The following is a 27915-nucleotide window of genomic DNA, read 5'->3' on the forward strand; positions in this document are numbered from 1 at the left end:
GTTCTTCTGCCTGAGGTCTACCACTGGACCTTCATGTTTTGCTAATGACAACAGCTGACAGCATGGCCTTGTAATAAGTCCTGTTACAAAGCAGCCTTCCACAGCCAAACTTCAGACAGAGACCAAAGATTTTCGCCTATATTGACCTGTTTTTCCAGATTTCTGAAGGCACCCCATAAAGCCCTGTTTATGCCTGAGACCAATGTTGCACCCTTCCAGTTGCTCAAGTGAGAGGCTGAAGGCATATCTTCTCATATCATGCTCCACTGTGGGGTGAATTGCATGGACTCCTATCACCTGCTCATGACGGACGCCCATGGCACTGATAACCATTGCTCATGCCAAAGGCAGAATGTGGGAGTGCGGCAGGTAAATGGCACAGCCTCTACTGGCAGAGGGCAAAAGCACAACCCTTCAAAGTGAGGTCCTGAGTGAGGCCAAGAATCAGCCACAAATACAGTCCACTGCAGACACCTGATCCTGGTAAGCCTGTCTCAGTCCCATCACCTGACCCAAGTGAATTTGTCTCATTCCTTTCTTCAGCCTTTTTTTTTTTTTACATGTAGCATGTGGCATGTTTTTTTGTTTTTTGTTTTTTTACTTGTATGTGGATTGTAGGAACCCGGCACTGGTTAATTGTGATGATTGAACATGTTCTTGTCTTGTATTTCCTGTTACATAACAACAATGTGAAGGTGTGATAAGGGCTCTGAGGGTAATTTAAAATGTTTGATGTTTGTAAAGAGAAAATGAATAATTAATGAATATGTATTTATTTATATCTTTTGACAAACACAAACGTTAAAAACAATTGTCTTATTCTGATGCAGTAACAATCACGTTTTTTTACATATGTGGTGTAACTTCTTTTTTATTTTTATCTTTCAGATGGATTTTTGACATTTTGACATTCAGTGATGTAAGTTCCTTCCTACATTTTTAATTGATGGGTGATGAGTTAAAACTGGTTTGTACAATGCACATCAGTTTGCTTGTGTGACTAAAGTTATTTAACTGAAAAGTTAATTGTAAGACAAAAAGTTAATTAACATTATGTGTGTATTTGTTTATCACTGACTGAAAAACATTCGATCAATACAGAAAATTATTCATCTTTTCCTTTTTTTTTTTTTTTTACATTTTGTCTATTTTTGACTTTTTTTTTGAAGAAGAAGAAGAAGAAGTTCTGTACAGTCACTGTTCTGTATGAATCTAGTTCGTTGTTTTAGAATTGGACATGTGTGTTCATTTTATAACTGAAGATCAGATTGAAAAAATATATTATTATTAAAAAAAAAATCAAGAAACAAATTTTAAACACTTTAAGCATGAGGAAATGGGTATGTTCTTTCTTATTAACTCAGAATAATCGTAACTAATCTCTTACAGGACCAGTCCAACTAGCTGCCTGCTGTCAGTGTTCAAAAAATGTCCATTCAAGTAATGACAGATTTTTTTTTAATAATCGTGAGGGTTTTTTAATGTCGTCAGGAATCACTATTCAGAATGTAAAAGTAAACAAAAAGACATTTTATTCACAGATGGGGTTCCTCATACTGATTTAATTACATCTGTTAGTGTTTACAAAAATCCACTGCCTTAGAGTGAACAGTGAACAATAATTGATAAAGAATAAATAATGAAATAGATGAATGTACATGTAAGCGTAAAACCAGGAACATGTAGCCTTTAAGTCACATTGTAATTATTTTAGGCACATAGTCGCTAGGTCATTAGCGGTACACACACAGCTACAGTCATGTAAAAAATTGATTACACCTTTTTTGAATTCTATAGTTTCATGTAACAGCACACAATAAAAATCATCTGGTACATATCAGGTATAAGAATTTGGTAAACCCAACCTTCTATAGTCCAATGTTCTGCCAAAGCATTTCAGTTGGTTTGAGGTCTGGGCAGGGTCATTGCAAAACCTTGAATCAGTTCTTTTAGTCATTTTGTTATAGATGTGCTGGCCTACTTTTCATTTTCATGTTGCTTTATTTTGGCCAATGTTCAGTTATTGGATAGATGGTCTCACATTTGATTCTAGAATATTTTCATATGCCTGTTGCCAGCTGGTCTTCTCTGTCTCCCTATGTTCCTGAGACCCATCCTGCCTTCTTACCTGTGTTTTTTAGTTTCCCAGTATATGGATTATTGGACTAGTATTTTGGACTTGGATTGTTCTTACCCTGTAATATTCTGTTTCCCAGATTTTGTATTATTTGATTGTTTTCCTGGGTGTTGACCAATGGACTGTTTTCTTGGATTTAATTCTGTCTACACTTTATCACCCTGTTTGCTAATATATGGATTCTGGAACTGTTTACTTTGCTTCACTGCCTGTCATGTTCATTAACAACTGTTCGATCATACCCTGTTTGCTTCTCACATTTGGGTCCTTACTGCGGGCTTCTGGCTTTACCATCTGGCCAACCAGAAACCCCACGGATGCTCAAAGCCTACAAGTTTTCCTTACCTCCCAGTGGAAGACTGTGTTTCACATAGTTTACTCTGCTTCGATGTCCTCCAATTAGCCCTGGAATGATTGCAATAGCTGACCTATCATGCTACGAGGCCTGTCCCCTGTGGCACCTCAGTAATTGGCTTCTACCTGCTCCAGCTCAAGCATCACCTCAGGCTCAGGTTCCTGTCCCTACTGGCCATTGCTTCCCCACTTGGGCAGGATCCCCATTTCTCACCACCTCAGTGTTTCTCAGGCGATCTACTAAGGTTTTATCTCCCAATGCTCTCTTCTTTTTTCACTGAAACCCTCTTTATTCTCCATGGAATAGGTAAAGATAAGGTACAGTACATCATTGCCCTCCTCTCAGGCAGAGCCCTTTGGATAGGCCTTGGTGGTGTGGAAGGCTCAGAGGGCCTGCTATGCCAGCTACCCAGCCTTTGTCAGAGAATTCAAGTTCCTGTTCGGTCTTTCCAGCAACAAACCATTTCCAAGTGCACTTTTTGGACATCGGACATGCCTGAACACAATACCTTTAGATATAACTATTCAAGCTACAGAGTAAGCATTGGTAATCCAGTGTTGTGTTTTCCAGCTTTTTTTATTCTTCTGGATATCTCTAGTTTTAACAAAACACAATGATTCTGCATTCAATAAGTCATCTAGTTTTTTACTTTGCCTCTTCGTCTGTAAGTGTGCATTTAAATTAGACTGGGTACCAGACATGAGAACGTTTTTGGAATAAAAGGAAGAGCTCTCTCCTGGCTTAGGCTGCTATCAGTTTGTTAATGTAAATGGTGAGTTCTCCACACATTTTTTGAGGCAAAGTTTGGTGTTCCACAAGGATCTGTCTTAGGCCCACTGCTTTTCTCTTTATATAGGCTGCCTCTGGGTAAAATAAACATGGTATTTGCTTCCATTGCTATGTTGATGATATAATATGCTGATTATACACAGCTGTATATTTCAGCAAAGCCAGATGAGAGAGATCAGCTTAACAATGTTGAGGAGTGTGTAAAGGACATTAGACAGTGGATGCTTGATAACTTCCTTCTGCTCAACTCCGATAAGACAGAAGTACTTTTACTAGGACCACATGCAGCTAGAAGTAAACTTTCAGATTGTGTAGCATCTCTAGATGGTGTTTCTGTCTCAGTGTGTACAGCAGTCAAAGACCTTGGTGGGATTATTGACCCAAGTGTTTCCTTTGAGTCTCACGAGAATAATATCACCAGGATCGCCTTTTTTCACATTAGAAATATTGCTAAAATTAGACATATGATGTCGTTACAGGATGCAGACAAACTAGTTGATGCTTTTGTAACATCTAGATTAGACTACTGTCTGGGTGTTGGAGTGCAGAAATGCAGAAATAAGCTTCAGTTAGTTCAGAATGCAGCACCAAGAGTCCTCACTAGATCTAGAAAATATGAGCACATCAGCCCTGTTTTAATCATCTACACTGCTCCCAATTACATCTCACACTGATTAATTTATAAAATACTTTAGATTTCTAATAATCGTCTGGATTTTTTGTCTGATGTTTTCAATGCTTTATTATTAAAAGGTTCATGAAATAATTACTATCTATTGATGGTGTGCATGTTAGTTCAGTGCTGCAGTGCTATTATGTTTATATGTAATACTGTAGCAATGAGAGCAATGAGGTGGATTTATATTCCTTATAAATAAAACTTTATTTTGGCTTCTCCCATTAAAAAGTCTCCACAGCGGATCATCTGCATGTTTGATTTGGCACATGTTTTTACGCTGGATGCCCTCACCGTTTGTCCGGGCTTGGGACCGGCAGAGTTACCTGGTTTGTGCAACCTTAATGGCTGGGGTTGGTTCCCTGACCGGGGATCGAACGCGGGCCGCAGCGTTAAGAGCACCACGTCCTAACCACTAGACCACCAGGGAACCTCTATTTATATTCCTTATAAATGTGCTCCATTAATGTTGAAATTGTTTATTAATACCTTAATGAAACAAAGACATAACTCTGACTTTATTTGCAGAAAGTTTATTCAATTTTATATATAAGAATTATATATATGATTTAAGAATAATACTTTAATTTTGTATCAAAGGTTCCAAGGAAGTGATAGATTGAATATCACAAGCAAAACACAGTAAACAGAATATATTACCAGTATATAATAACAATATATACCAATATTCTAGTACCTACACATACAGTAGTAAACAAATAGAGTTAAAAATGGAGAACATCAGTATATAGTATATACACATGCCACTACAGAAAAAACCCCAAAATTTAAAAGGAATTCATTAGTAGTTTAGCCATTTCTCAGCAGTCAGAGATACTACACTTATTTCTCTCTGTTCTACTCCTCTAAATTTCTCTGCCTGGGTAACTAAAGATTTTTAATATCTTCCAGACCAATTCTTCTGATCTTCATAACGATGCTCTTCAGAGAGTAGTAATTACCCTTCCAGGTTTGCCAAATTATCCCTGTGCTTACTGCATTCACATTCTTTAACTTGTACAGGCCATTGGGGTTGGCAATGAGGCAATACCCGTAGTTGTAGTAGTTGTAGTAGGAGTAGTTGTACCAGTAGTAATAGCTGTACCAGAATCCTCCACCATTAGTGTCTGCACAGAATCCAGTTGGGTCTTTGTCAAAGGTTGAAAAAGGTCTCCCATTCACAAAGGACATAGAATCACCTGGAAAAGACAAACAGAGGTTAATGTGAAGGGCAAGTAAATGGAAACTTTTGTACTATGAATGAAAAAATATCCTGAGCTTCAGCTTAGATCCTCTGCTTATGAGCAATCATGAGATACTAAATATGGGCCATAAAGCTATAATGTGGACACCGATGCATTTATTAAACTTTACATTTACTTAAAAATGGTGTTTACTGATCTGCTTACCTGCTCCTCCATTTTTGTAGTCACCGATATTTAGTGTGTAACTGCTGGACTCTGAGCTGATGAAGAAAGTATTGTAGAGGGCATAGGCACTGCCTCTCTCAAAATCCTCCATGTCCACTCTCAGCTGGTACTTCTCCGTGTTGGTCATCAGGAACATGTTCTCCAGACCTTCAATTCATGCGCAAAATAAATCCAAATCATGAGTTGGGAATATAAAGAGATGAATAATTCACATGTGATAAAAGATTTCACAGGTTCTGCAATAGAAAGCAATTAAGACATGTCTATGTTCCTACTATTGAAAAATTCCACAGTTTCTCTCACCGAGCCAATATTCACCACTGGCATCACCAAATCCATTCTTATATTTTTTCCATGGCCGGTAGAAACTTACATTGCCATCGATTCTTCTCTGAATCACCTGATTAGTGGATTATAAAAAATGTTGTAAACATGGCAGTAAAACATTTTAAAAATGAACATCATTTCCGTAAAGCTGAATCAGACAATATACTATTACACAATTCTCAAACAGCCCTAAACAGATTTATGTTCTCACTCACAGTCCATTTTCCATCCTGATGGTTGTCATCTTCCTCACAGCCCATGTCACAGAACACCTTCACGGGTTTATTTGGCCCTGCTGGATAAATGGTGTAGACTCCATTTGGGACAGAGGCATTCTTCATTGTGCTTGTCTTTAGGATGTAAACATCTTCGCAGTCCAGTGGCAGGGACACGTTAGTGACAGGAGCTGAGTGGACCAGCGAGGTCACTGCTACCATCAGGAACACCAGCATGGCTTTATTCTGAAATAATAATAATAATAATAATAATAAAAATAATAATATTATTATTATTATTATTAATAATATATGTAAAATATTTCTTTGTTAGACGTAATAAGCTGCACTGTTTGACACTTACGTTCGCAAGCAGTCAGCAGACGCATTGATAATCAAATGCAAACCAACACCTGCTTTTATATTCCGTTACGTCTTGGTAACGATCCAAGGATTTTTTTTCTATATGTAGCTGAGATGGAGGAAGTTTGAGGCTGCCAACACCACCATCAACATCTTTACATAGATGCAATGATAAAAGATGTTAATCGATGTGGATAGAAACACAAGATGTTAAGATATAATCTTATTCCATTAAATTTTATCTCAAGGCATCCATGTAGTTATTCTGGTCCTAGCTGCTTCATGTTTTAATATTTTTATTTTTACTTACCACCTTATACTAATACACTGTTTTAAAGGGAAACACATATTTCTACACCTATGTGATTAACAGTAACACATGTTTTTGGACAATCTGCATTCTTATTTTATCTTTCTTTAAACAAGTACTTTTAATCAGATAGGGATTGGAGCAGTAATGGCAAGAGAGAGTATCTGCATTATGGTTTACTAGAGCTGTAGTTTGTTCATTTTTTGCTTGATCAGTCTAAAGCCCTGACATAAATATTGAAATCTCCCCATATCCTAGAAAAGGTTTTCTTCTTGCTAGATTAGAAAATATTGTTGGAAATAAGGGAATGGCTCTCTTTTGTCTAAGGTACCTAGTGTGCTTTTTTAATCACACCTAATCTCTCCTGTCTCAGGTCTTATCTGAATGATCATTATTAGTTTGTTGATGTAAATATTGAGTTCTCTAGAATTACTGAGGTAAATTTCGGTGTTTTGCAAAAAATCTGTCTTAGGCCCACTGCTTTTTTCTTTATACAGTGGTACCCCGCTTATTGACCGGCTCAGACATCGACCTTTTTGCTTAGCAAACAGTTTTTCTCCCGAAATTTGCGCCCGCTGAACGACCAAATGCCCGCTTATCGACCTTTTTTTACCCCGACCCACGTGGAGCATTTTTTTTTTTTATTTTTATAATGTTTTTAATTAATACTTTTTACTGTATTATTGTCAGAAATCCACCTGCCACGCCCCCTTCGGCGGCTGTCAAAACCTCCGCTTTCCCTGAAGCCCCCGGCTTCAACAATGCACACCTGGGGCTCATTATTCACTCATCCCCAGCTCCTATATAAACCCCTTATTCACCCACACTCCTTGTCGGTTATTGTTGGTATGTGAAGGTGTTTGGTGCATGTTTGTCTGTGTTTTCCCTGTCACACGTATTCCTATGCGTTTGTGTGCATCTTGTGCGTTCTCCCGTGGACCTCGCTCCTCCGGGGCGTACCACGGATATATCTCTCTTTTGTTCGTCGGGATTCTATAGACTGCCGTGTGTGTGTGTGTGTGTGTTTTTGTGTTAAACTGTCCGTGTTTTTGTTAAACCAAAGCGAACTGTGCTCCGGCTTTGCCTCCGCTCATTACGCTGCATAACAATTATATACAGTATTATTTATGTAGCTGTAATATTTAGTATTAATACTGCTGAAAACAGGGCAAAAATTGTTAATAAATGGGTATCGGTGGAGGTCGGGAACAGATTAATTGGTTTTCCATTATTTCTTATGGGATAATTACATTCGCTTTTCGATCTTTTCGCATTTCAAATGGTTTTAAGGAACGGGATTAAAGTCGATGAGCGGGGTACCACTGTATATATACTACCTCTGGGTAAAATTGACTTTCCTGTATATGCTGATGATATGCTGTCACTGTCAAACAAGTGTTGAGAGTTGACTTTTGGAGTCAGGAGCTTTAGCAGTCTGCCACAAGGAGGGGTGTTAACCCAAGTACAGCGACAAACTCATAAATGTTGGAAAATCCATTGTTCCCTTTCAGGAACTCGCGCTGCAATGTCCACGCTCTGAAATAATGTGTGTAATCAGTCAAATTGGACGTGTGGCCTCAATTTGAAGCCGGTGCCAGCTTCTGTTTGTTCATGAACTGCTCTGTGTGTATTTCATGTTGAATTGTTTGTCTATTGTTTGTCCAAAAAAAAAAAAGTCGGTTCTCGAGGGAGCCGGCTGCAAGCACTGCGCTTGCATGAAGAGAGTGCCTGTGCTACTCTCGGTTCTGGCCCCGCTCTCACTGAGGTGGAGTGGCACACCAGGCGGGGTGGTGCACTCGCTCACAGACTTTGAAAGACTTCGGTTTCAGTACTCTAGCACTTTCTGCACTGAGAGTTCTAGAGAGAGTTCACCGGGATGGAGTGTGTCTCCTCCTGGTGGCCCCAAAGTGGCCAGGCAGACCATGGTTCATGGACCTGGTGGCCCTCCTTGATCAGCCTCCATGGGAGATTCCAATGAGGAGGGATCTCCTCTCTCTCAAGCAGGGGTGCAATAGTTCACCCCGCCCAGAATTATGGAGGTTGTGGCTGAGGTTCCAGTCTCTCCATGAGAAGGTCTTACGCCACAAGATGTCACCTGTTCAATGTGTGGTGTGAACATCACTATTTGGATCCAGTTTACTGCCCAGATGGATCAGTGCTGGAATTCATCCAGGAACAGTTCGCCAAAGGGTTGGCTCTATCCACCCTAAAAGTCTATAAATCTCGGCAAGTCAATCTTGGCATATAATTCATGCCCCCATTGCATTGCAATCACTGGGCAGAGACGTGCTGGTGACGGATTTCTCCATGGCACCCAGAGGCTATTGCCTCCGGTGCTACCTAGAGTGCCTGGTGGGACCTAGCTGCTGTGTTGGAGGCTCTATCTGAGCCCCCTTCAAACCTCTGGCCAAGGCTTCATAGGCACATCTTACAGTAAAGGCTGTGTTTTTGATGGCTATCTGCTCTCTGAGGAGAGTAGGTGATTTTCAGGCCCTTTTAGTGGCCCCCTCTTATCTGGAGTTTACTCCAGGCATGGCCTTACTTGCATCCTAGAATGGGTTACATCCCCAAGGTGCCCTCAGTCGTCCCACGACCTGTTACGGCTACAGGCATTCGATCCTCCCCCTTTTCAGGCCCCAGACGAGGAGAAGCTAAACTGGCTGTGTCTGGTTCAAGCACTGGACACTTTCGTCCACAGGACAAGTCCATGCTACATTTGCTATGAAAAGGCCTCTCTGGGAACAAGCTGACCTTGAGCAGGTGGATTATCGATGCTATTGCATCCTGACATGAGTCTTCTGGTTTTCCTGCTCCATTCAGGGTCAGAGTTTACTTGACCCGGAATGTGGCAGCCTCAAAGGCTTTGTCCTCTGGGGTGTCACTCCAAGACATGCAATTCTAAAGGCTGGTCCACCCTGCTAATCTTTGTCAGGTTCTATAACCTTGAAATCAGTGCCACTCCTGGCCCCTCTGTTCTTCGACCTAGCTGTGCCCATACACACTAGTTAGGGACTGGTCAGTCTGGCGGTATTAGACTCTCATTCCCAAAGCATTGTGATGCAGCTCGAGTTCCTTAAAGGCAACATCTCTAGGTTACATATGTAATCCTAGTTCCCTGAGGGAATGAAATGCTGCATCTTAATGCCACACTGCATGTACTGCTTTCCTCCATGTGATTTTTATAGATTCCTGGTTTTGATATCACCCCGCCTGTGATGCCGTGCATCCAATATGAATAATTACACAAATTATTTAACAGGGTGGACAACACAGTCACATTCATAAAGCATTGTGATGCAGTGTCTCGTTCCCTCAGGGAACTAGGGTTACATACATAACCTAGAGACGTTATATTTTAAATGTCCAAAAAGTACAAAAATATTGGGTCTCCAATTTAATTATAGACAGCAAGTTAGAACAAAGAGCAAACATGAAATTCTGTGTGAAACTGAGCAAATCTGCCACTAAGATGCTTGACGTGATTTGTCAAGTTACTACCCGGGAGACGCAGGAGCAGAAGGAACACCATGTCGAAGTCTACTAAGAACTCCAACAGTGTACAGTGGATGACACGTATTTGTTGAGTATCATTAGCGGTGACGAAACGTGTATGGTTATGACCCTGAGACGAAGCAACAGTCTACACAGAGGAAGAGCCCAACATTTCCATGTCTGTAAGAGGCAAGGCAGGTCCGCAGCTCGATCGAGTGCATGCTTAGCGTTTAACCTCTTGGAGTGCTTTTCCACATTTGCAGCATTGTGCATCAAGAATTCATCCCCAGGGGCCACACCATCAATAGCGAGTTCTATTGGGCAGGTTTTAAGGCTTCTGAGGGGGGACATTTGGCGAAAGCGCCCAGATCTGTGGCACGTTAGTCTCAAAACTTTGACACCACCTCGTACATTGGCTCTCAATTACTTCTCAATGGTCTCTCACCTTTTGGTCCATTATGATCCACCACGGCTACTTCAGTCAATAGGTGCAGGCTATTTATTGAAACCTAGAACAGTGAAGTCTGCAGCAGGGGGCAAAACACATTTATTTAACCAAGTCTTTAGTCAGTAGGTGTTTCTGAGGTTAATATAAGGTTTCTAAGGTAAAAGTGAACTGGGATATTTGGATACTGTCGTCCTCTCACTCTCATGCGTTAACTTAGGTTTGTTGATGACGGGCGATGTAGTTCATTTCTTAGAGATTCCTCAGGACTGTGTAACCATCTGGTTATCGCTTTTAGTTCTGCTGCCAGAGGGAGTCTACTTACACCCTAATCACACTGTAAAGTGTCTTTACTTTTACAGCAATAAGGAGATTTAATAATTGCTGTTGTCATAAATGCAGTTTAGCATTGTTCTGCTGAAATATGTAAGCTCTAAAACCTGGATATACTGTATCTTTCAGCATTGATGAAGCCTTTCCAGATGTGCAAGCTGTCCATTTTGCAGGCACTAATTTTTCTGATGCAATAACAATCATGTATTTTGCATATGTGTTATGACTTCTTTTTGATCTTTTGGGCAGACAATGAGAAACTGGCAGCTGGGTGGTTGACATGTAGTGACGTGAGTTCAGTTCCTTAACTTTGTTGTTAATTATGGTGATTAAAATATGGTTTGCAATAGTACCAGCCAAATCAGTATGCTTGCGTGACAAGACTAAATATGAATTAACAATGTGTGTATTTGTTTGTCACTGACTGAGAAAACATTATCTTTGTACTTTTAATTGAATTAATGCATAAAATTAAACTTGACTAATTTAAACTATTTCAAGATCAAAATCATCTTGTCTTCTAGATTGTTTACCTACCATTTTCTTCAAATAGATAATTCCAGAAGTAATTAAACCTGTTCTATAAATAATAAACTCTTCTATCAGCACTGGTTATATACCTAGTCCTTCGAACTTCAGTTATCAACCACTTAATTACTAAACCTGACCTTCACCCTGTCAGCTGTCCAACTACAGTTCAATTTCAAACCTCACTTTTATCGGCAAGATTCTAGAAAAGGTTGTAGCACAGCGGTTTGCTCACATATACTGAGGAATAACATTTATGAAATGTAAATGAAAGTGGTAAATGACCTGCTATTGGCCTCTGATCAGGGTTTTGTCTCTTTACTTGTTTTGCTCAATCTTAGTGTAGATTTTACAAATTCAATTTTTGACACCATTGATAGTACTATCCTCCTTGCTAGACTAGATAATGTTATTGGAATAAAGGGAACAGCTCTCTCCTGTCTCAGGTCTTATATGAATGATCACTATCAGTTTGTTGATGTAAATGGTGAGTTCTCCACACACTCTGAGGTAAAGTTTGGTGTTCCAAAGGATCTGTCTTAGGCCCACTGCTTTTCTCTTTATATATGCTGCCTCTAGGTGAAATTCTATATACAGCAGGGAAAATAAGTATTTGACACATCAGCATTTTTATCAGATTTCTAAGTGGGCTATTGACACAAAATCCCACCAGATGTAGCCATCAAGCCAAATATTGAATTCATACAAAAAAATCTAAACATTTAATTATACAAGCTGAGTCATAATAAATAAAGTGAAATGACACTGGGAATAAGTATTGAACACACTTTATTTAATACTTTGTAGAAAAGCCTTTGTTGGTGATTACAGCTTCTAGACGCCTCTTGTATGGATTGCTTAGGAGTGATCCTGGCCCATTCTTCCACACAAATGGTCTTTAAATCTTGACGTTTACTTGGGCCTCTTTTATGAACTTTGATCTTCAGTTCTCTCCATAGATTTTCTATGGGATTTAGGTCAGGTGATTGACGGGCCATTCAAGCAACTTGATTTTCTTTCTTTGAAACCACTTCATTGTTTCCTTGGCCTTGTGTTTGGGATCATTGTCTTGCTGAAATGTCCATGGTACATTTCTCCATTCATCCTGCCTGCAATAATATAAAGTCTGCCAGTACCCCTTGCTGAAAAGCAGCCCCAAACCATGATGCTTCCATCCCCAAACTTAACTGTTGGTATGGTTTTCTTGGGGTGGTGGGCAGTGCTATTTCTTCCCCAAACATGGTGTGTAAAATGACTGCCAAAAAGTAAAATTTTTCTTTTATCTGACCATACTATAGTATCCCAATAATCCACAGGCTTCTTCAAATGCTCTTTTGCAAATTTTAACCGAGCTTTAACATGCTTTTTGTTCAGCAATGGAGTCTTGCGTGGTGAGTGTGCATGGATGCCATGGCGGTTCAGTGCATTGCTTATAGTTCTCTTTGAAACAACAGTACCTGCTAATGCAAGGTCTTCCTGAAGTTCTGCCCAAGTGATTCTTGGCTCTTGGTGAACTCTCCTGATTATTCTTTGGACTCCTTGAACAGGGATCTTATGTGGAGCACCTGATCGTGGCCGGTTTATGGTGAACTGATGCTCTTTCCATTTCCGGATAATGGCCCCCACAGTGCTCACAGGAACATTCAGCATTCTGGAAATGCGCCTATAACCATTCCTATCAAAATGCTTTTCAACGATAAGATTACGGAGATCTTGAGATCAGCTTTTACCCATCATGAAGTCTTTCCTGTGTGCCTCCTGGGTAATGAGAAGCCTTTATAGGCCATCAATTAGGACTAAAGCAGCTGATATCAATTAGTACTGATAGGGGGCAGGGTTTCTCTCTCAATACTGACAGATTTCAGGTGATCTCCTGGCTTTCTATGCCATTTTGCACCTTGTTATATTCATGTGTTCAATACTTATTCCCTGTATCATTTCACTTTATTTATTATGACTCAATTGTGTACTTAAATGTTCTGATTTCTTTGTATGAATTCAATATTTGGCTTGATGGCTACATCTGGTGGAAATTTTGTGTCAATAGCCCACTTAGAAATCCCCTTACTGATAAAAATGCTGATGTGTCAAATACTTATTTTCCCTGCTGTAAATATGGTAATAGCTTCCATTGCTATGCTGATGATACACAGTTGTTTTTTTAGCAAAGCCAGATAAGAGAAATCAGCTTAACAATGTTGAGGAGTGTGTAAAGGACATTAGACGGTGGATGCTTAATAACTTCCTTGTGCAAAATTCTGATAAGACAGATTTACTTTTACTAGGACCACATGCAGCATGTTACATTATGTAGAAAAACTATTTCAGTTAGTCCAGAATGCAGCAATAAGAGTCCTTACCAGATCCGGGAAATATGACTACATCACCCATGCTTTAATTAGTCCACACTGCTCCCAATTAAATCTTGCAAAATACCATGCTTACAAAATACTACTACTGACGTATGAAGCACTTAACAGTTTTGCGCCGCAGTATCTGAGTGAACTTCTGCACCAGTATGATCCTCCATGCCTACTTAGATCAAAAGGTGCAGGCTATTTGTTGGTACCTCAAATAATGAAGACTCCAGCAGGGGGCATATGTTTCTCTTATAAACCCACAGTTATGGAACAACCTTTCAATCAGTGTTCGGGACTCAGACACAGTCTCAGTGTTCAAGTCGAGGCTGAACACATTTATTTAGTGGAGTCTTTAGTCAGTAAGTGTTTGTGAGATAAAGGAGCAGATCTGGAGAGATCATGGATATGGAGTTTTTGGTGAACTGGGAAATTGTAATGCTTTTGTTGTCACCTCTCAGGTCATCACTCTCAGGTGTTGACTCTGGTTTGTTGACCGTGGTGTGGTAAATCATTTCTTATACCAGAGATCCCTCATGGTTCCTCTCAAGGTTTCTTCCTCATGCCATCTAAGGGAGTTTTTCCTTGACACAGTCAACTTTGAATTTCTTAATAGGGATGACGTACTAAACCTACACATTCTTTATACAACTTAAAACCACTTTACCTCTTTAAAGCTCCTTTGAGAGAGTGTCTACTGTAAGCCATTCCACACAAATAAAAATTTAATTGAACATTAATTGCTAATGGAAACTTTCACTCTGGTTGCTACCCATGGTGTTTTTCCTCGTTAATAATCACATTTCAATCAATTTTATCATTGTCTAATTATACAAACAATCATATTGCATTTTGGGTTATCTAAATAATGTTTATATTTACAAAATTATCTTTATATTGTCACTTTTTCTGTATGAAATGTTAAATTTGTTGTTCAATATGTGTCTAAAAATGAAAAATATCCTATGTATTTGGAAAAGTATAATATTGCAGAAAATCCAAGAACCAGAGATGGAATTGAATTTGAATCAGATGTTTGTGAAAATCAGATGGAGAATTTAAAAAACAAGAAACAAAGTACAAACTCTTCAAGCATGAGGAAATGTGTATTTTTTCTCATCAACCCAGAATTACTGTAACTGTCAGTCTTACAGGACCAGTCCAACTAGCTGCCTGCTGTCCAGTGTTCTGAATATTGTTTGCATTTTTATCATAGGAAAGACTGATTTTTGTAAGTGACCAGAAGAACATAAATACATTTTAATCACAGATGGGGTTCTTTAAGCTGATGTGTTATTGTTTTCCATTTCCTTAGAATGAACAATGAACAATAATTGATAAAACAACAAGTAAAGAAATAGTCAGATGTATTTTAATATTTAAAAAGGGACACTAGCTCTTTGTTTAAATAGCCATTATCACTACTACTACAGCAAATCAATCAGAATGGAAAGCTGGTCATCAGAATTTAAAATGATTAAAATTATTCATAAATTAATAACATATTTTGTGTCTTTGAAATTTTCTAATCGCTGTTCTGTATAAATTAAGTAAAGTGCAAAAGAATGGATAAACACAATCACAAACGCTTCAAGCATGAGGAAATGTTCATTTTTTTACCAATTAGCCCCAGAGGTATTGTAGCTGTCTGAGACTTTCAAGACCAGTCCAACTAGCTGCCTGCTGTTAAGTGTTCCGAATAATGTCTGCATTTCTTAGGGAATTCCTCTGGGAATGTTTGTTACTGTGAAGTGACCAGAAGATATTTTTGAAATGTCGGAAATGGCTGCACTATTCAGAATGTCAATGCAAAGACACTTTAACAACCGATGTGGTTCTTCAAAATAATTAGATGTTCATAGTTACAGTAATTTATAGTTACTATAACATAACATATTAGTAATTTATATTTAGCTATACTGTATAAAGTTTGATTGTTAAAATAATTCACAGATAAAGTTAAATAGAGAAATGCAGGTGCGAGAAGGAAGTGGTAGCTCAGTGTATAGGGTGTTGGATTTCTGATTTTAAGGTTTTAATCTCCATGATATCTGTCTGCAAGGCCCTTATCTCCCATTTTTTTTGTTGTATTAATGAGAAAATTGTAAGTTACTCTAAATAAGGGCATATGGCAAATGCTATAAATATATAAATGAAAAATGTGAAATCTTTGACTTTTATAACCAAAAATGCAATTTTAGTGAAGTGTAAAACAATGAAAAAAAGGACATCTTTGAGAATGAGGGATGTGTTCACAAATGTTGAAACGTAATAAAATTACAGAATTTCAATGTCAGACATTTCATGTCCTAATGAGCAAAAGGAAAAATGCATTGTTTGAAACTTTATTCACATGCAGCCGATGCCTGTCATCCACCAACTTACAGTAAACAATGTGCATTAATTCATTAATTAATTAATGTGCATTAATTAACCCAGCCATTAGTGTTGCACAAGCCAGTGTACTCTTAGTGCCGGTCCCAAGCCCGGGTAAATGGGGAGGGTTGCGTTAGGAAGGGCATCCAGCGTAAAACATGTGCCAAATCAAATATGCGGATCACAAATGAGAATTTCATACCGGATCGGTCGAGGCCCGGGTTAACAACGACCGCCACAGGTATCGTTAGCCGACAGGGTACCGGTGGAAATTGGGCTACTGTTGGCCGAAGGAGGAGAAGGAGAGGAGGAAGGCGTCTACAGAGACGGCAGGAAAAGGAGCAGTGTAGGAGAGTAGAGGTTCGGGTTGGTACTTTAAATGTTGGTACTATGACGGGTAAAGGGAGAGAGATAGCTGATATGATGGAGAGGAGAAAGGTAGATGTGTTGTGTGTTCAGGAGACCAAGTGGAAAGGGAGTAAGGCCAGGAACATTGGAGGTGGGTTTAAACTGTTTTATCATGGTGTGGATGGGAAGAGAAATGGTGTAGGGGTGATTCTGAAGGAAGCGTACAGTAAGAGTGTAGTGGAGGTGAAGAGAGTTTCTGATAGGGTGATGATCGTGAAGGTGGAAGTTGAAGGGATGATGATAAATGTCATCAGTGCCTATGCTCCACAAGTTGGCTGTGAGATGGAGGAGAAAGAAAGATTCTGGAGTGAATTAGATGAAGTGGTAGATGGTGTACCTAGGAAAGAACGATTGGTGATTGGGGCAGACTTTAATGGGCATGTAGGTGAAGGGAACAGAGGTGATGAGGAGGTGATGGATAGGTATGGTTTTAAGGAGAGGAATGTGGAAGGGCAGATGGTGGTAGATTTTGCTAAAAGGATGGAAATGGCAGTGGTGAACACGTATTTTAAGAAGAAGGAGGATCATAGGGTGACGTATAAGAGTGGAGGAAGGTGCACACAGGTGGATTATCTTCTGTGTAGGAGATGCAACCTGAAGGAGATTGGAGACTGTAAGGTGTTGGCGGGGGACAGTGTAGCTAGACAGCATCGGATGGTGGTCTGTAGGATGGTTTTGGAGGCGAAGAAGAAGAGGAGGAAAGTAAGGTTTGAAAGAAGAATAAGATGGTGGAAACTGAAGGAGGAAGAGTGTAGTGTGAGGTTCAGGGAAGAGGTCAGACAGGGGTGCAGTAGGTACGACAGACTGGTTCAGGGTGAAGGTTGGACTGCATCAAGGATCGGCCCTGAGCCCTTTCCTGTTTGCAGTGGTGATGGACAGGTTGACGGACGAGGTCAGACAGGAGTCTCCCTGGACTATGATGTTTGCAGATGATATTGTGATTTGTGGTGAGAGTAGAGAGCAGGTTGAGAAGAGCCTGGAGAGGTGGAGATATGCGCTGGAGAGAAGGGGAATGAAAGTCAGTAGGAGTAAGACAGAGTACATGTGTGTGAATGAGAGGGAGGGCAGTGGAGTGATGCGGTTGCAGGGAGAAGAGGTGGAGAAGGTGGAGGAGTTCAGGTACCTGGGGTCAACAGTGCAAAGTAATGGAGAGTGTGTTAGGGAAGTAAAGAAAAGAGTGCAGGCAGGGTGGAGTGGGTGGAGAAGAGTGACAGGAGTGATTTGTGATAGAAGAGTATCTGCAAGAATGAAAGGGAAAGTTTATAGGACTGTGGTGAGACCTGCGATGTTGTATAGATTAGAGACAGTGGCATTGAGTAAAAGACAGGAGGTGGAGCTGGAGGTAGCAGAGCTGAAGATGTTGAGGTTTTCGTTGGGAGTGACGAGGATGGACAAGATTAGAAATGAGTTTATTAGAGGGACAGCACATGTAGGATGTTTTGGTGACAAGGTGAGGGAGGCGAGATTGAGATGGTTTGGACATGTGCAGAGAAGGGACATGAATTATATTGGTAGAAAAATGCTGAAGATGGAGCCACCAGGTAGGAGGAAAAGAGGAAGGCCAAGGAGGAGGTTCATGGATGTGGTGAGGGAAGACATGCAGGTAGTTGGTGTAAAAGAGGCAGATATAGAGGACAGGGTGGTATGGAGACGGATGATCCGCTGTGGCGACCCCTAATGGGAGCAGCCGAAAGAAGAAGAAGAAGAAGAATTAATGTGCATTAATTAATTAATAATGGAAGATCCTTATTTTTTACTCATTGAAGCAGCACTGATTCTACCTGCCACAGCAGCACAAACCAACAACTGTCTTGCACTTAAAAGCAAAAAGTTCAAAAAAGGCCACTAGTTAGGTACACATAGCCTCTACAGGAGCAGCAGCAGTGCATGTGCATTGGAGGTCGGATCTGCATGGTAAGGAATAGGAGGAGGGTTGTGCTGGTTTTTGGGGTTTTGGCGGTCACTACATCTTTTGCAGCATGAACATGGTTCCTTACAGTACATTTCTTTTTTAAACATGCTTAACAGAACTTCAGACTCTGGTATCAGCAGTAGCCAAATGTATTTTTATTGATAGAGATATCAAGAACTTGCATTAGTCACTCTGGGTACGGGCGTCTGACAAATCATTGTTAAGCGTATAGTGCAGAATGTGTCACTGTGTGTCTTCTACATGCTGATGAAAGTAAATGTTCTGTTTATGGATAATAATCAAGAAAATAAAGACCCAGAATTATTTATTTGTATATTTTTTTTTTACTTGAATGTGTAAATACTTAGTGCTTCCTAATAATGTCTGCATATGTATAGAACCTTCATAAACAATATGTATATATTATCTTGTTCAGTGTATTTAATCACCTCCCTGTGGACTGTTTATTAATATTTATATTTTTTTATTTCATATCGTTTATTCATCTCTTTATTATCTGTACATATGTAAATATTTTACACTGCTTCCAAAGCACTTCTGGTTAAATGCTAACTGCAATTTGTTGTCTTGTGCAATCTAATCTAATCTAAACAAATTTAATCTAATCTAATTTAATCTAATCTAATGTTGAACATTATTGTTCACTAACGTTGTTCATTAAGAATGTAATGTTCCGGTCTGTTTCTCAGTATTTCTTCTACTATAATATATAATTAAATATTTGGATAGTTCAGGAAATAAAGTAACCAATAGAGATGTGTTGTTACAAAAATAAAGAATGTAAGACTTCAACTCGGATTTCATTTGTTCAAATCAAGTTTATTTTATCTTATATATAAGGATTTCTTTTTTTTTTTTTTTATAAGAGGTACAAAGGAAATAATAGGCAGATAAGGATTATAACAAATAGAGTTGAGAATGGAAAGCGTTACAGATATACCATGGAAAAAAACCCAAAGAGTGAAGATGAATTGATTAGTAGTTTAGCCATTTCTGAGCAGTCAGAGATACTACACTTATTTATTTCTGATCTCCTCTTCTAAATTTCTCGGCCTGGGAAGTTACAGATTTTGAATATCTCCCAGACCAATTCTTCTGACCTTCATAACGATGCTCTTCAGAGAGTAGTAGCTACCCTTCCAGGTTTGCCAAATGATCCCTGTGTTCATTGCATTCACATTCTTTGATTTGTACAGGCCATTGGGGTTGGCAATGTGGCAATACCCGTAGTTGTAATAGTAGTAGTAGTTGTACCAGTAGTAATAGCTGTACCAGAATCCTCCACCATTAGTGTCTGCACAGTATCCAGTTAGGTCTTTGTCAAAGGTTGAAAAAGGTCTCCCATTCACATAGGACAAAGAATCACCTGGAAAAGACAAACAGAGGACAATGTGAAGTTCAAGTAAATCCAACCTTCTGTAACAGGAATGAAAAAACCTGCTTATGTGGATTTCCTGATCTTCAGCTTATGTTCTCTGCAAATAGTTTAGGCCTCGGGGTTTATACTGTATTGTTCTGAAGTTCAGAGCTTAACAATCATGAGATACTAAATATGGGCCATAAATCCATAATGTGGACACCGATGCATTTATTACACTTTACATTTACTTAGAAATGGTGTTTACTGATCTGCTCACCTGCTCCTCCATTTTTGTAGTCACCGATATTTAGCGTGTAACTGCTGGACTCTGAGCTGATGAAGAAAGTAGTGTAGAGGGCATAGGCACTGCCTCTCTCAAAATCCTCCATGTCCACTCTCAGCTGATACTTCTCCGTGTTGGTCATCAGGAACATGTTCTCCAGACCTTCAATTCATGCACAAAATATTTCCAAATCATGAGTTAGGAATATAAAGAGATGAATAACTCAAATAGACAAATATGACATCTTTATGTTCCTACTATTGAAAAATTTCACAGTGTTTTCTCACCGAGCCAATATTCACCACTGGCATCACCAAATCCATCCTTATAATCATTCCATGACTGGTAGAAACTCAAATTGCCATCGATTCTTCTCTGAATCACCTGGTTGGTCAATTAAGAATGAAAATAATTTCAGTGAAGCTAAATCAGACAAACTGTTACCTCACATTGATCTATTAGTACAGTATACAAAAACAGCCTTAAATAGATATATGTTCTCACTCACAGTCCATCTCCCGTCCTGGTGGCTATCATCCTCCTCACAGCCCATCTCACAGAACACCTTCACAGGTTTATTTGTCCCTGCTGGGTAAATGGTGTAGACTCCATTTGGGACAGAAGCATTTTTCATTGCGGTTTTCTTAAGGATGTAAACATCTTCACAGTCCAGTGGAAGGGACACGTTAGTGACAGGAGCTGAGTAGACCAGCGGGGTCAAGGCCAAAATCAGCAACAGCATCATGGCTTTATTCTGAAATAATAATAATAATATTTAAAATAAGAGAAGGTTAAATAAAACATATAAAAGAAACAAGACATAATAATCCAATCCACAATCATTAAATAAATAAATAAATATATCTCTTTATTAGCAGTAATGACCTGCATTGTTATGACACTCACCTGTGCAGGTTCTAGTCTGCAGATACCGTCGTTTATTTGCGCCCCTTTTTATATTGCTGCTTTACCATCTTGGCAAAACTCCAACATATTTCTGTAAGAAGCTGAAGGAAGTCTGAGGTTGATACTTTTTTTTTTTTTTTTAAATATCATCACCGATATTAATGCCAATTTAATGCTAAAATTAAATCAAGGAATCTGGGCTCTGCATTACAACTTCACTTGTGTTTTTTATTGTTTTTGAGTATTTCAAAATACATTACAGCTTGTAATAATTACATTTCTATGTCCACATGATTTACGATTATACATCAGTATTTTAGCTGAGACTTTTTGACTGGTTTGTCTGCATTCCTGTCTTATCAATGATTGGATTATTTAACACTTTCTCATGACTGTGCAAATGCGTGACGTGCGGGAGGTATGAGGCATATGCAAATTCGGGAAAAAAAAAAAAAAAAAGTGAAATGTGTCAAATCTAGGAACTCAAAATACTGGACAAACGGCTTGGTAAGAATATCTGGTAAAACACTGGACATTACTTGGGGATGAAGGGTGAAAATAGTTGCATGAACAATCAAACTTTTTAATACAACCATAGATTAAATGAAGTTGGAATATTGTGTAAAATGTAAATAAAACCAGACTGCAATGATTTGCAAATCTTATAAACCCATATTTTATTCACAATAGAAAATCAAAAACACTTTACATGTCTAAAGTTAGAAAATGTACCATTTTAAGTAAAAACATAAGGTAATTTTAAATTCAATGTCTGTAGATGATGATATCTCATCATGAACAGAACATATCATCAAAAGTTTCTGAAAATCTGGAGAGATTTCTGTGCAGAAGAGACAAGGGTGAAAATCAATATTGGATGTTTGTGATTTTCTGGCCCTCAGGGGCCACTGCATTTAAAACAGTCATGATTTTGTAATATAATTTACTGTAGGTTCGTTAACACTTTCAGAAATCATTGTCTGTAAACACAGTTTGCATGTCATCCACAAATGCAAGTCTCACCATAATGCAAAGAAGAAGGCATGAGTGAACATGATCCAGAAACACCACCATCCTCTCTGGGCCAAAGCTCTTTCAAAATGTACTGAGGCAAAGTAGAAAACTGTTCGACGAATCAAAATTTAAAATTCTTTTTAGAGAACAATGGAAAAAAAGGCCTCCAGACTAAAGAGGAGAGGGATCATCTGGCCTGTTGTCAGCACTCAGTTCAAAGGCCTGCATTTCTGATCAATGCTGAACGCAATAAACAGGTTTCAGAGCAGCAAATGCTTCCATCCTAAAAACATTTGGTGACACATTAAATGAAAAATTTTAACTCTTCCATTAGCACTGGTTTTGTACGTAAATCCTTCAAACTGCAGTTATCAACCGCATAATTAAGAAACCTGACCTTCACCCTGTCAGCTGTCCAACTACAGTCCAATATCAAACCTCCCCTTTATCTCCAAGATTCTAGAAAAGGTTGTAGCACAGCAGTTCTGCTCACATCTACTGAGGAAGAACATTTATGAAATGTATCAGTCAGGATTTCGGCCTCATCATAGCACAGAGACGGCGCTAGTTAAGGTGCTAAATGACTGTTATTGGCCTCTGATTCAGGGTTTTGTCTCTTTACTTGTTTTACTTGACCCCAGTGCAGCTTTTCACACCATTGATCATAATGTTGGAATTAAGGGAAATCAGAATCAGATGAGAATCACCATTATTGACAGGTAACATGGGTTGCATGTACACAGAATTTGTCATGGTGCTCAAAAATAAGGAAAATAAAACAATAAAGTAATACATAAAAAATAAAGACACTGACTGTACAATTAGTGTAGGGTGTGTAACAGCGAGGCAGTGCAAATTATATTTCCCAAATAAGTTAATAGGTGCATGCTTGCGATAAAGTAATCCTTGTTGATTGTTTTAATGCAACACATATAAGATGATTTGTGTGGTGTGTAAAGTAATGTTAGTTTATGGAGGCAGATCAGACATGATGGCAGATCCTTGGTCTTGTTGACGAGGTCCGTTGCAACTGTTTTTGTGGCATGAAGTGTTTTTGGTCCTAATGGACTGCAGCCTCCTGCCAGAGGGGAGTGACTGAAAAAGTCTTTATCCAGGGTGAAATGGTTCAGACACAATCCTACCTGCAGTCTGCCTTTGTATTTAGCAATGACAGCAGCATAACAAATGGGGATGAAGGAGGTAAGTAGGTTGAAGGTTGAGATTTTTCAGCTGTACCAGGATGAACAAACTCTGGTGTGTTTTTTTTATTTATTGATTTCTGTAAAGCTGCTGTAGCGCCCTCTTGTGGAGAAAGGCATGCTATTTAAAGGTAAAAGAGCAGTTTTGTGATTGATCCAATATCTTGACACTAATTTTGTATCTTGTGATTTAATGAAGAAGTGTACAAAAGTATGGCAAATAGTTTTAATAATTAAAAATTGTATGGCCTGTAAAGTCACATGATGTAAATCTTAACAGAAGATACAATTGTTTAAGCTGAAGGACAGCAAATGTTAAAAGTTGAATTATCTTTTTTTCTCTGACTTTATTTTGAGGTTCGGCTTTAATCTTCAAATATAAATGTAAATTAAAAATCTTAATTTTTACTAAAAAAAAAAAAAAAAAAAAAAAGAAAAAAAAAAAAAAACATCTGGCAGCAATTATTAAACCCCTGACCTTGGGCTTTGCAACAAATGTTGTGACAGTGCCATCTACTGATTACAGATTAAAATAACATGGTAAAAAAAAAAAGATGTGTGTATAAAAATGCAAACAAAAGGTAAGGTTTCTCTTTATATCTGCTGCCTCTGGGTGAAATTATTCATAAACATGGGATTCGCTTCCATTGCTATGCTGATGACACACAGCTGTATATTTCAGCAAAGCCAGATGAGAGAGATCAGCTTAACAATGTAGAGGAGTGTGTAAAGGACATTAGACAGTGGATGCTTGATAACTTTCTTCTGCTCAACTCGGATAAGACAGAAGTACTTTTACTAGGACCACATGCAGCTAGAAGTAAACTTTCTGATTCTGTAGCATCTCTGGATGGTGTTTCTGTTTCAGTGTGTACAGCAGTCTAAGACCTTGGTGTGATTATTGACCCGAGTCTTTCCTTTGAGTCTCACGTGAATAATATCACCAGGATCGCCTTCTTTCACATTAGAAATATTGCTAAAATTAGAAATATGATGTCGTTACAGGATGCAGAAAAACTAGTTGATGTACCTAAAATAATGAAGACTCCAACAGGGGGCAGATGTTTCTCTTATAAACCCCACAGGTTTGTTGATGGTGGTGTGGTGACGTCTCTTATCCCTGAGATCCTCATGGCTGTGTTTCCTTCTGCTTCACTATAAGGACACTTAATAATCCATATCCTTCTCTCTCTCTCTCTCTCTCTCTCTCTTGGTCGAGTCAAACATGCTGCTGAGGTTTAAGTGACCACTGCTCCTCTCCTCCCCTAGGATCTGCCCACGTCATCCTGGTCTGCCTCCAGATGGTGCTCTCTTGGATTGGAGGTGACTCTGTGCAGCTGGGGACGGTTTCTTATCAACACCTTGGGGATCCATGAAACTGAGCCACAGGATCTCACATAAACACAACGTTGTAAAGAACTTTTCACTTTTCTATTCCAGGGTTTTAGATTTAAGCTCTATATCACAACATCAAAAAACACACACACAAATTCGTTGTTAATAATTCAATAATTCATATTTTTCAAGCTAAGTATCGCTAAACTGGCACATCCCCTTAGCTAAAAAAACAAATCTGTTTTATGTCTGTGGTACAAACTGAGAAATTTGCATCAGTAACAGAAAGCTGATTGGCTGTTGCATGTCGGTCTCATTTGTAGTTATGTACTACAGTAAATTACATTGGGACTCGCGAAAGAAAGAACTAAAACAGCAAAAACACAGTAAAGTGCTGCGTGAGCATTTCACTGAGCAGTAGAAGCAGCGTTACATGGACATCGAAAATTAAAACCTGTTTAGACACAGAACAGAGAATTAAAAACCATTTAAGGCCAAAAAAAATTAATTTTAATAATTACTAATAAAACATGAGCTTGATGTATTAAAAGTATTGTAGTAAATGTAAATGTAGGGTAGTAAATGTATTGGGACACATTTTTCGGCCGCTTTGGTAGATCTTTTGTCCATATAGTGTATCTAATGGCAGCTTATTTGTGTGTATGCGTTTAATAATGTATAACAAGAACCTACACAAGACTATGCAGAAAACTGGTGTACATACAAGCGTTTTCATCCTGAATCAGGCGTATTATTATTTTACTTCTATAGGGAAGGAACTTTAAATTTACAAAAAACGTGAAGATGGTGCTGGTCTACATTCCACTATACAACACAAGCATTCTTCTGATTTAAAAGGACAAAACATTTTATTTCTAATCCCCTTTAAAGCAGACAATAGATACAAACAGAAGCACACCATGTTGCGTCACACATTGGATTAATCCTGCACCTCACAAGGTCATAATCACTTGTATATAAAGCACAAACTTTGCCCTCTTGCCCTCTTTTATTTTTAAGACTATTCTTAAAAATAAAAAGTTAATGGATAAGATCTTGTTGTAATTCAACCAGATTGTTGAGAAAAATAAGCTCTTGAGAAAACCACTTTTAGTATCCTGAGATAAAAAAAAAATAATAATTCTTGATTTTTATTTTTACTTCCATAGAAAACAGAGATGTCCTGAACATTTTACTTATATACAAGTTTTTATATTTACCCAAAAAATGCCATCAGTGAACTTACATTTTCACATCTTCAGAACTTCAGCTTGTACAGAATGTTATTAAACTGGTTGCACTGCCAGTGTCTTGTTTCCACATGACATTCATTATTTGCTGAAGGGTTTGGTTTTGAGATCCAAATCTGATATCAGAATATTAGCTTTCATTTCACTGAGATGATTTATACAACTTACAACATGGCATCTTTGACAGAGCATCAAGGAAGAGAACACCATAAAACCATGAAATTATAGCAAAACACTGCCACTGTTGCTTTGTATTTTTGCGATGCCTTTTCAGGTTTGTTGTGCTGCTTCTTTTAGTTCTTCTGTATTTCTGATATTTTTCCCTCCAGTCTCTTCTTCAGGAGGTGAAACACTGCTCTGTTGGGTTAACATCTGCTGATTGACTTGGCCAGTCTAAAACCTTCCAATTTCCTCAGATGAAGTCCTTTGTCGTAATAGAGGTGCAATTTGTGATGTGGTTTGGGCTGCACGCAAACCCAAGCCATGACACTACCACCGCTGTGCTTTACCCATGAGCTTGTACAGTATGTTCTGGATCATAAAGAAATCCTAACTTTCTCCATGGTTTGGTCTGATGTTAACCTATCAATCTGGCAAACATGTTCCAGTATTGGCAATCCCTCATTTTGGTACTTTCAGAGGTGTATATTAATATTTATATTTAACATTAACATTTGATATTTTCATTCAAACAACAGTATTATTTGATGTCTGTGTATATATATTTATAATCTGTGTGAGAAAGTTGAAACATGTAAACGTTTTTCGTGTCCCATAGAAATCAGATAAAAAAAATAATAAATTCTAAAGTAGATATTTTTTGTTATTTCACTTTTCATTTGGATAAAGTTGCCTTTCCTTTACTACAGTACAGGTTTTTTTTTCCACCCATGTTCTTCCTTAGAAGAGAGAAAAAATAAAGGTGAGGAAAAGAGAGAGAGAGAGAGAGAGAGAGAGAGAGAAATAGAGAGAGAGAGAAATAGAGAGAGAGAGAGAGAGAGAGAGAGAGAGAGAGAGAGAGAGAGAGAGAGAGAGAGAGAGAGAGATTAGATTAGAGATTAGATTAGAAAGAAAATATTTGTTCTCAACAAAAGAACAAAATGTGAACAAACAGGTTATTTGTTTTTGTCCTGCCACAATCTAATCTGCTTACAGCTTGCGTTTCAGGTCATCTAGTGATTTGCTCATATATTTAAATGTGACATGACATAAAGATGAAAGACGGCCTGCAGGTGCAAAATGTTGACCTTGATTTTATCTGTCCGTGCTATTTTAGTCTCCTGAGAACTTCTGTTCAGAAGCTTCTTCAAAAGCATTCCTCAATGTTTTATTTTTTAATTACGGCACCCAATTAACACCAATAAAATATATAATATTTATTAGAAATATACATTTTCACACACAATCTCACACACACACACACACACACACACACACACATATATGTATATATGTATGTATGTATGTATGTATGTGTATATATATATATATATATATATATATATATATATATATATATATATATATATATATATATATACTGTAAAGGATGCTGATTTATTTATATATCAATAGTAATTGTTTAGTTGACTGTATTCTCATTAAAACTTGAACATTAAAAACATACAGAAAGACCAAAAAACATGTGGGTAAAAAATAAATACATAGAACACGAACTAGAACACAAACCACCAGGGACGGTAAAATTCAACGTTTCGCTTCAGTGCAACGGCACAATGATGCGTCGATTGAAAAAAAGTGTGCATCCGATAAAAGTCAACATTAGTATCACGATGCGTCGTTTTTACCATATTTGCATCGGTAAAAAAACTATTTTATTTATTATAGGGACTGAAATTAAAAGTTCTGAATTATTTACTACAACTTTTAATAAGATCTGGAGATAAAAGCACAAGAACAGTGCTCCATGATCGCATCGTATTGAATCGAATCAAAATCGTATCGCACTGCGTCGTAACGGGGGGAATCGTATCGCATCGGTCGCCGCTTCATAGCTCTCTTTAATGGAGCGTGTTATTGACTATGCAATGAGATGCAAACTGCAGTTATGGAGATGCACAATCCTGAAAACTA

At 38.3% G+C, this 27915-nt stretch overlaps 2 protein-coding genes across 2 annotated transcripts; both read right to left on the reverse strand.

The window, feature by feature from the left end:
• Nucleotides 1-4474: 4474 nt before the first annotated feature.
• Nucleotides 4475-6389, reverse strand: LOC310715367 (microfibril-associated glycoprotein 4-like). Its single transcript, XM_083521753.1, has 5 exons — nt 6294-6389; nt 5930-6175; nt 5691-5787; nt 5367-5534; nt 4475-5156 (listed from the first exon to the last, which is right to left on the reverse strand). Exons 2-5 carry the CDS (start codon nt 6164-6166, stop codon nt 4846-4848), a joined length of 813 nt encoding a protein of 270 aa, XP_083377879.1. The 5' UTR covers nt 6167-6175; nt 6294-6389; the 3' UTR covers nt 4475-4845.
• Nucleotides 6390-19272: 12883 nt separating this feature from the next.
• Nucleotides 19273-21105, reverse strand: LOC310715368 (microfibril-associated glycoprotein 4-like). Its single transcript, XM_083521754.1, has 5 exons — nt 21024-21105; nt 20626-20871; nt 20405-20501; nt 20112-20279; nt 19273-19840 (listed from the first exon to the last, which is right to left on the reverse strand). The coding sequence occupies exons 2-5, from the start codon at nt 20860-20862 to the stop codon at nt 19536-19538; spliced, it is 807 nt and encodes a 268-aa protein (XP_083377880.1). The 5' UTR covers nt 20863-20871; nt 21024-21105; the 3' UTR covers nt 19273-19535.
• Nucleotides 21106-27915: the final 6810 nt, after the last annotated feature.

Source organism: Silurus aristotelis, assembly GCF_946808225.1.
Source record: "Silurus aristotelis genome assembly, chromosome: 20".
NCBI classification, from domain to species: Eukaryota; Metazoa; Chordata; class Actinopteri; order Siluriformes; family Siluridae; genus Silurus; species Silurus aristotelis.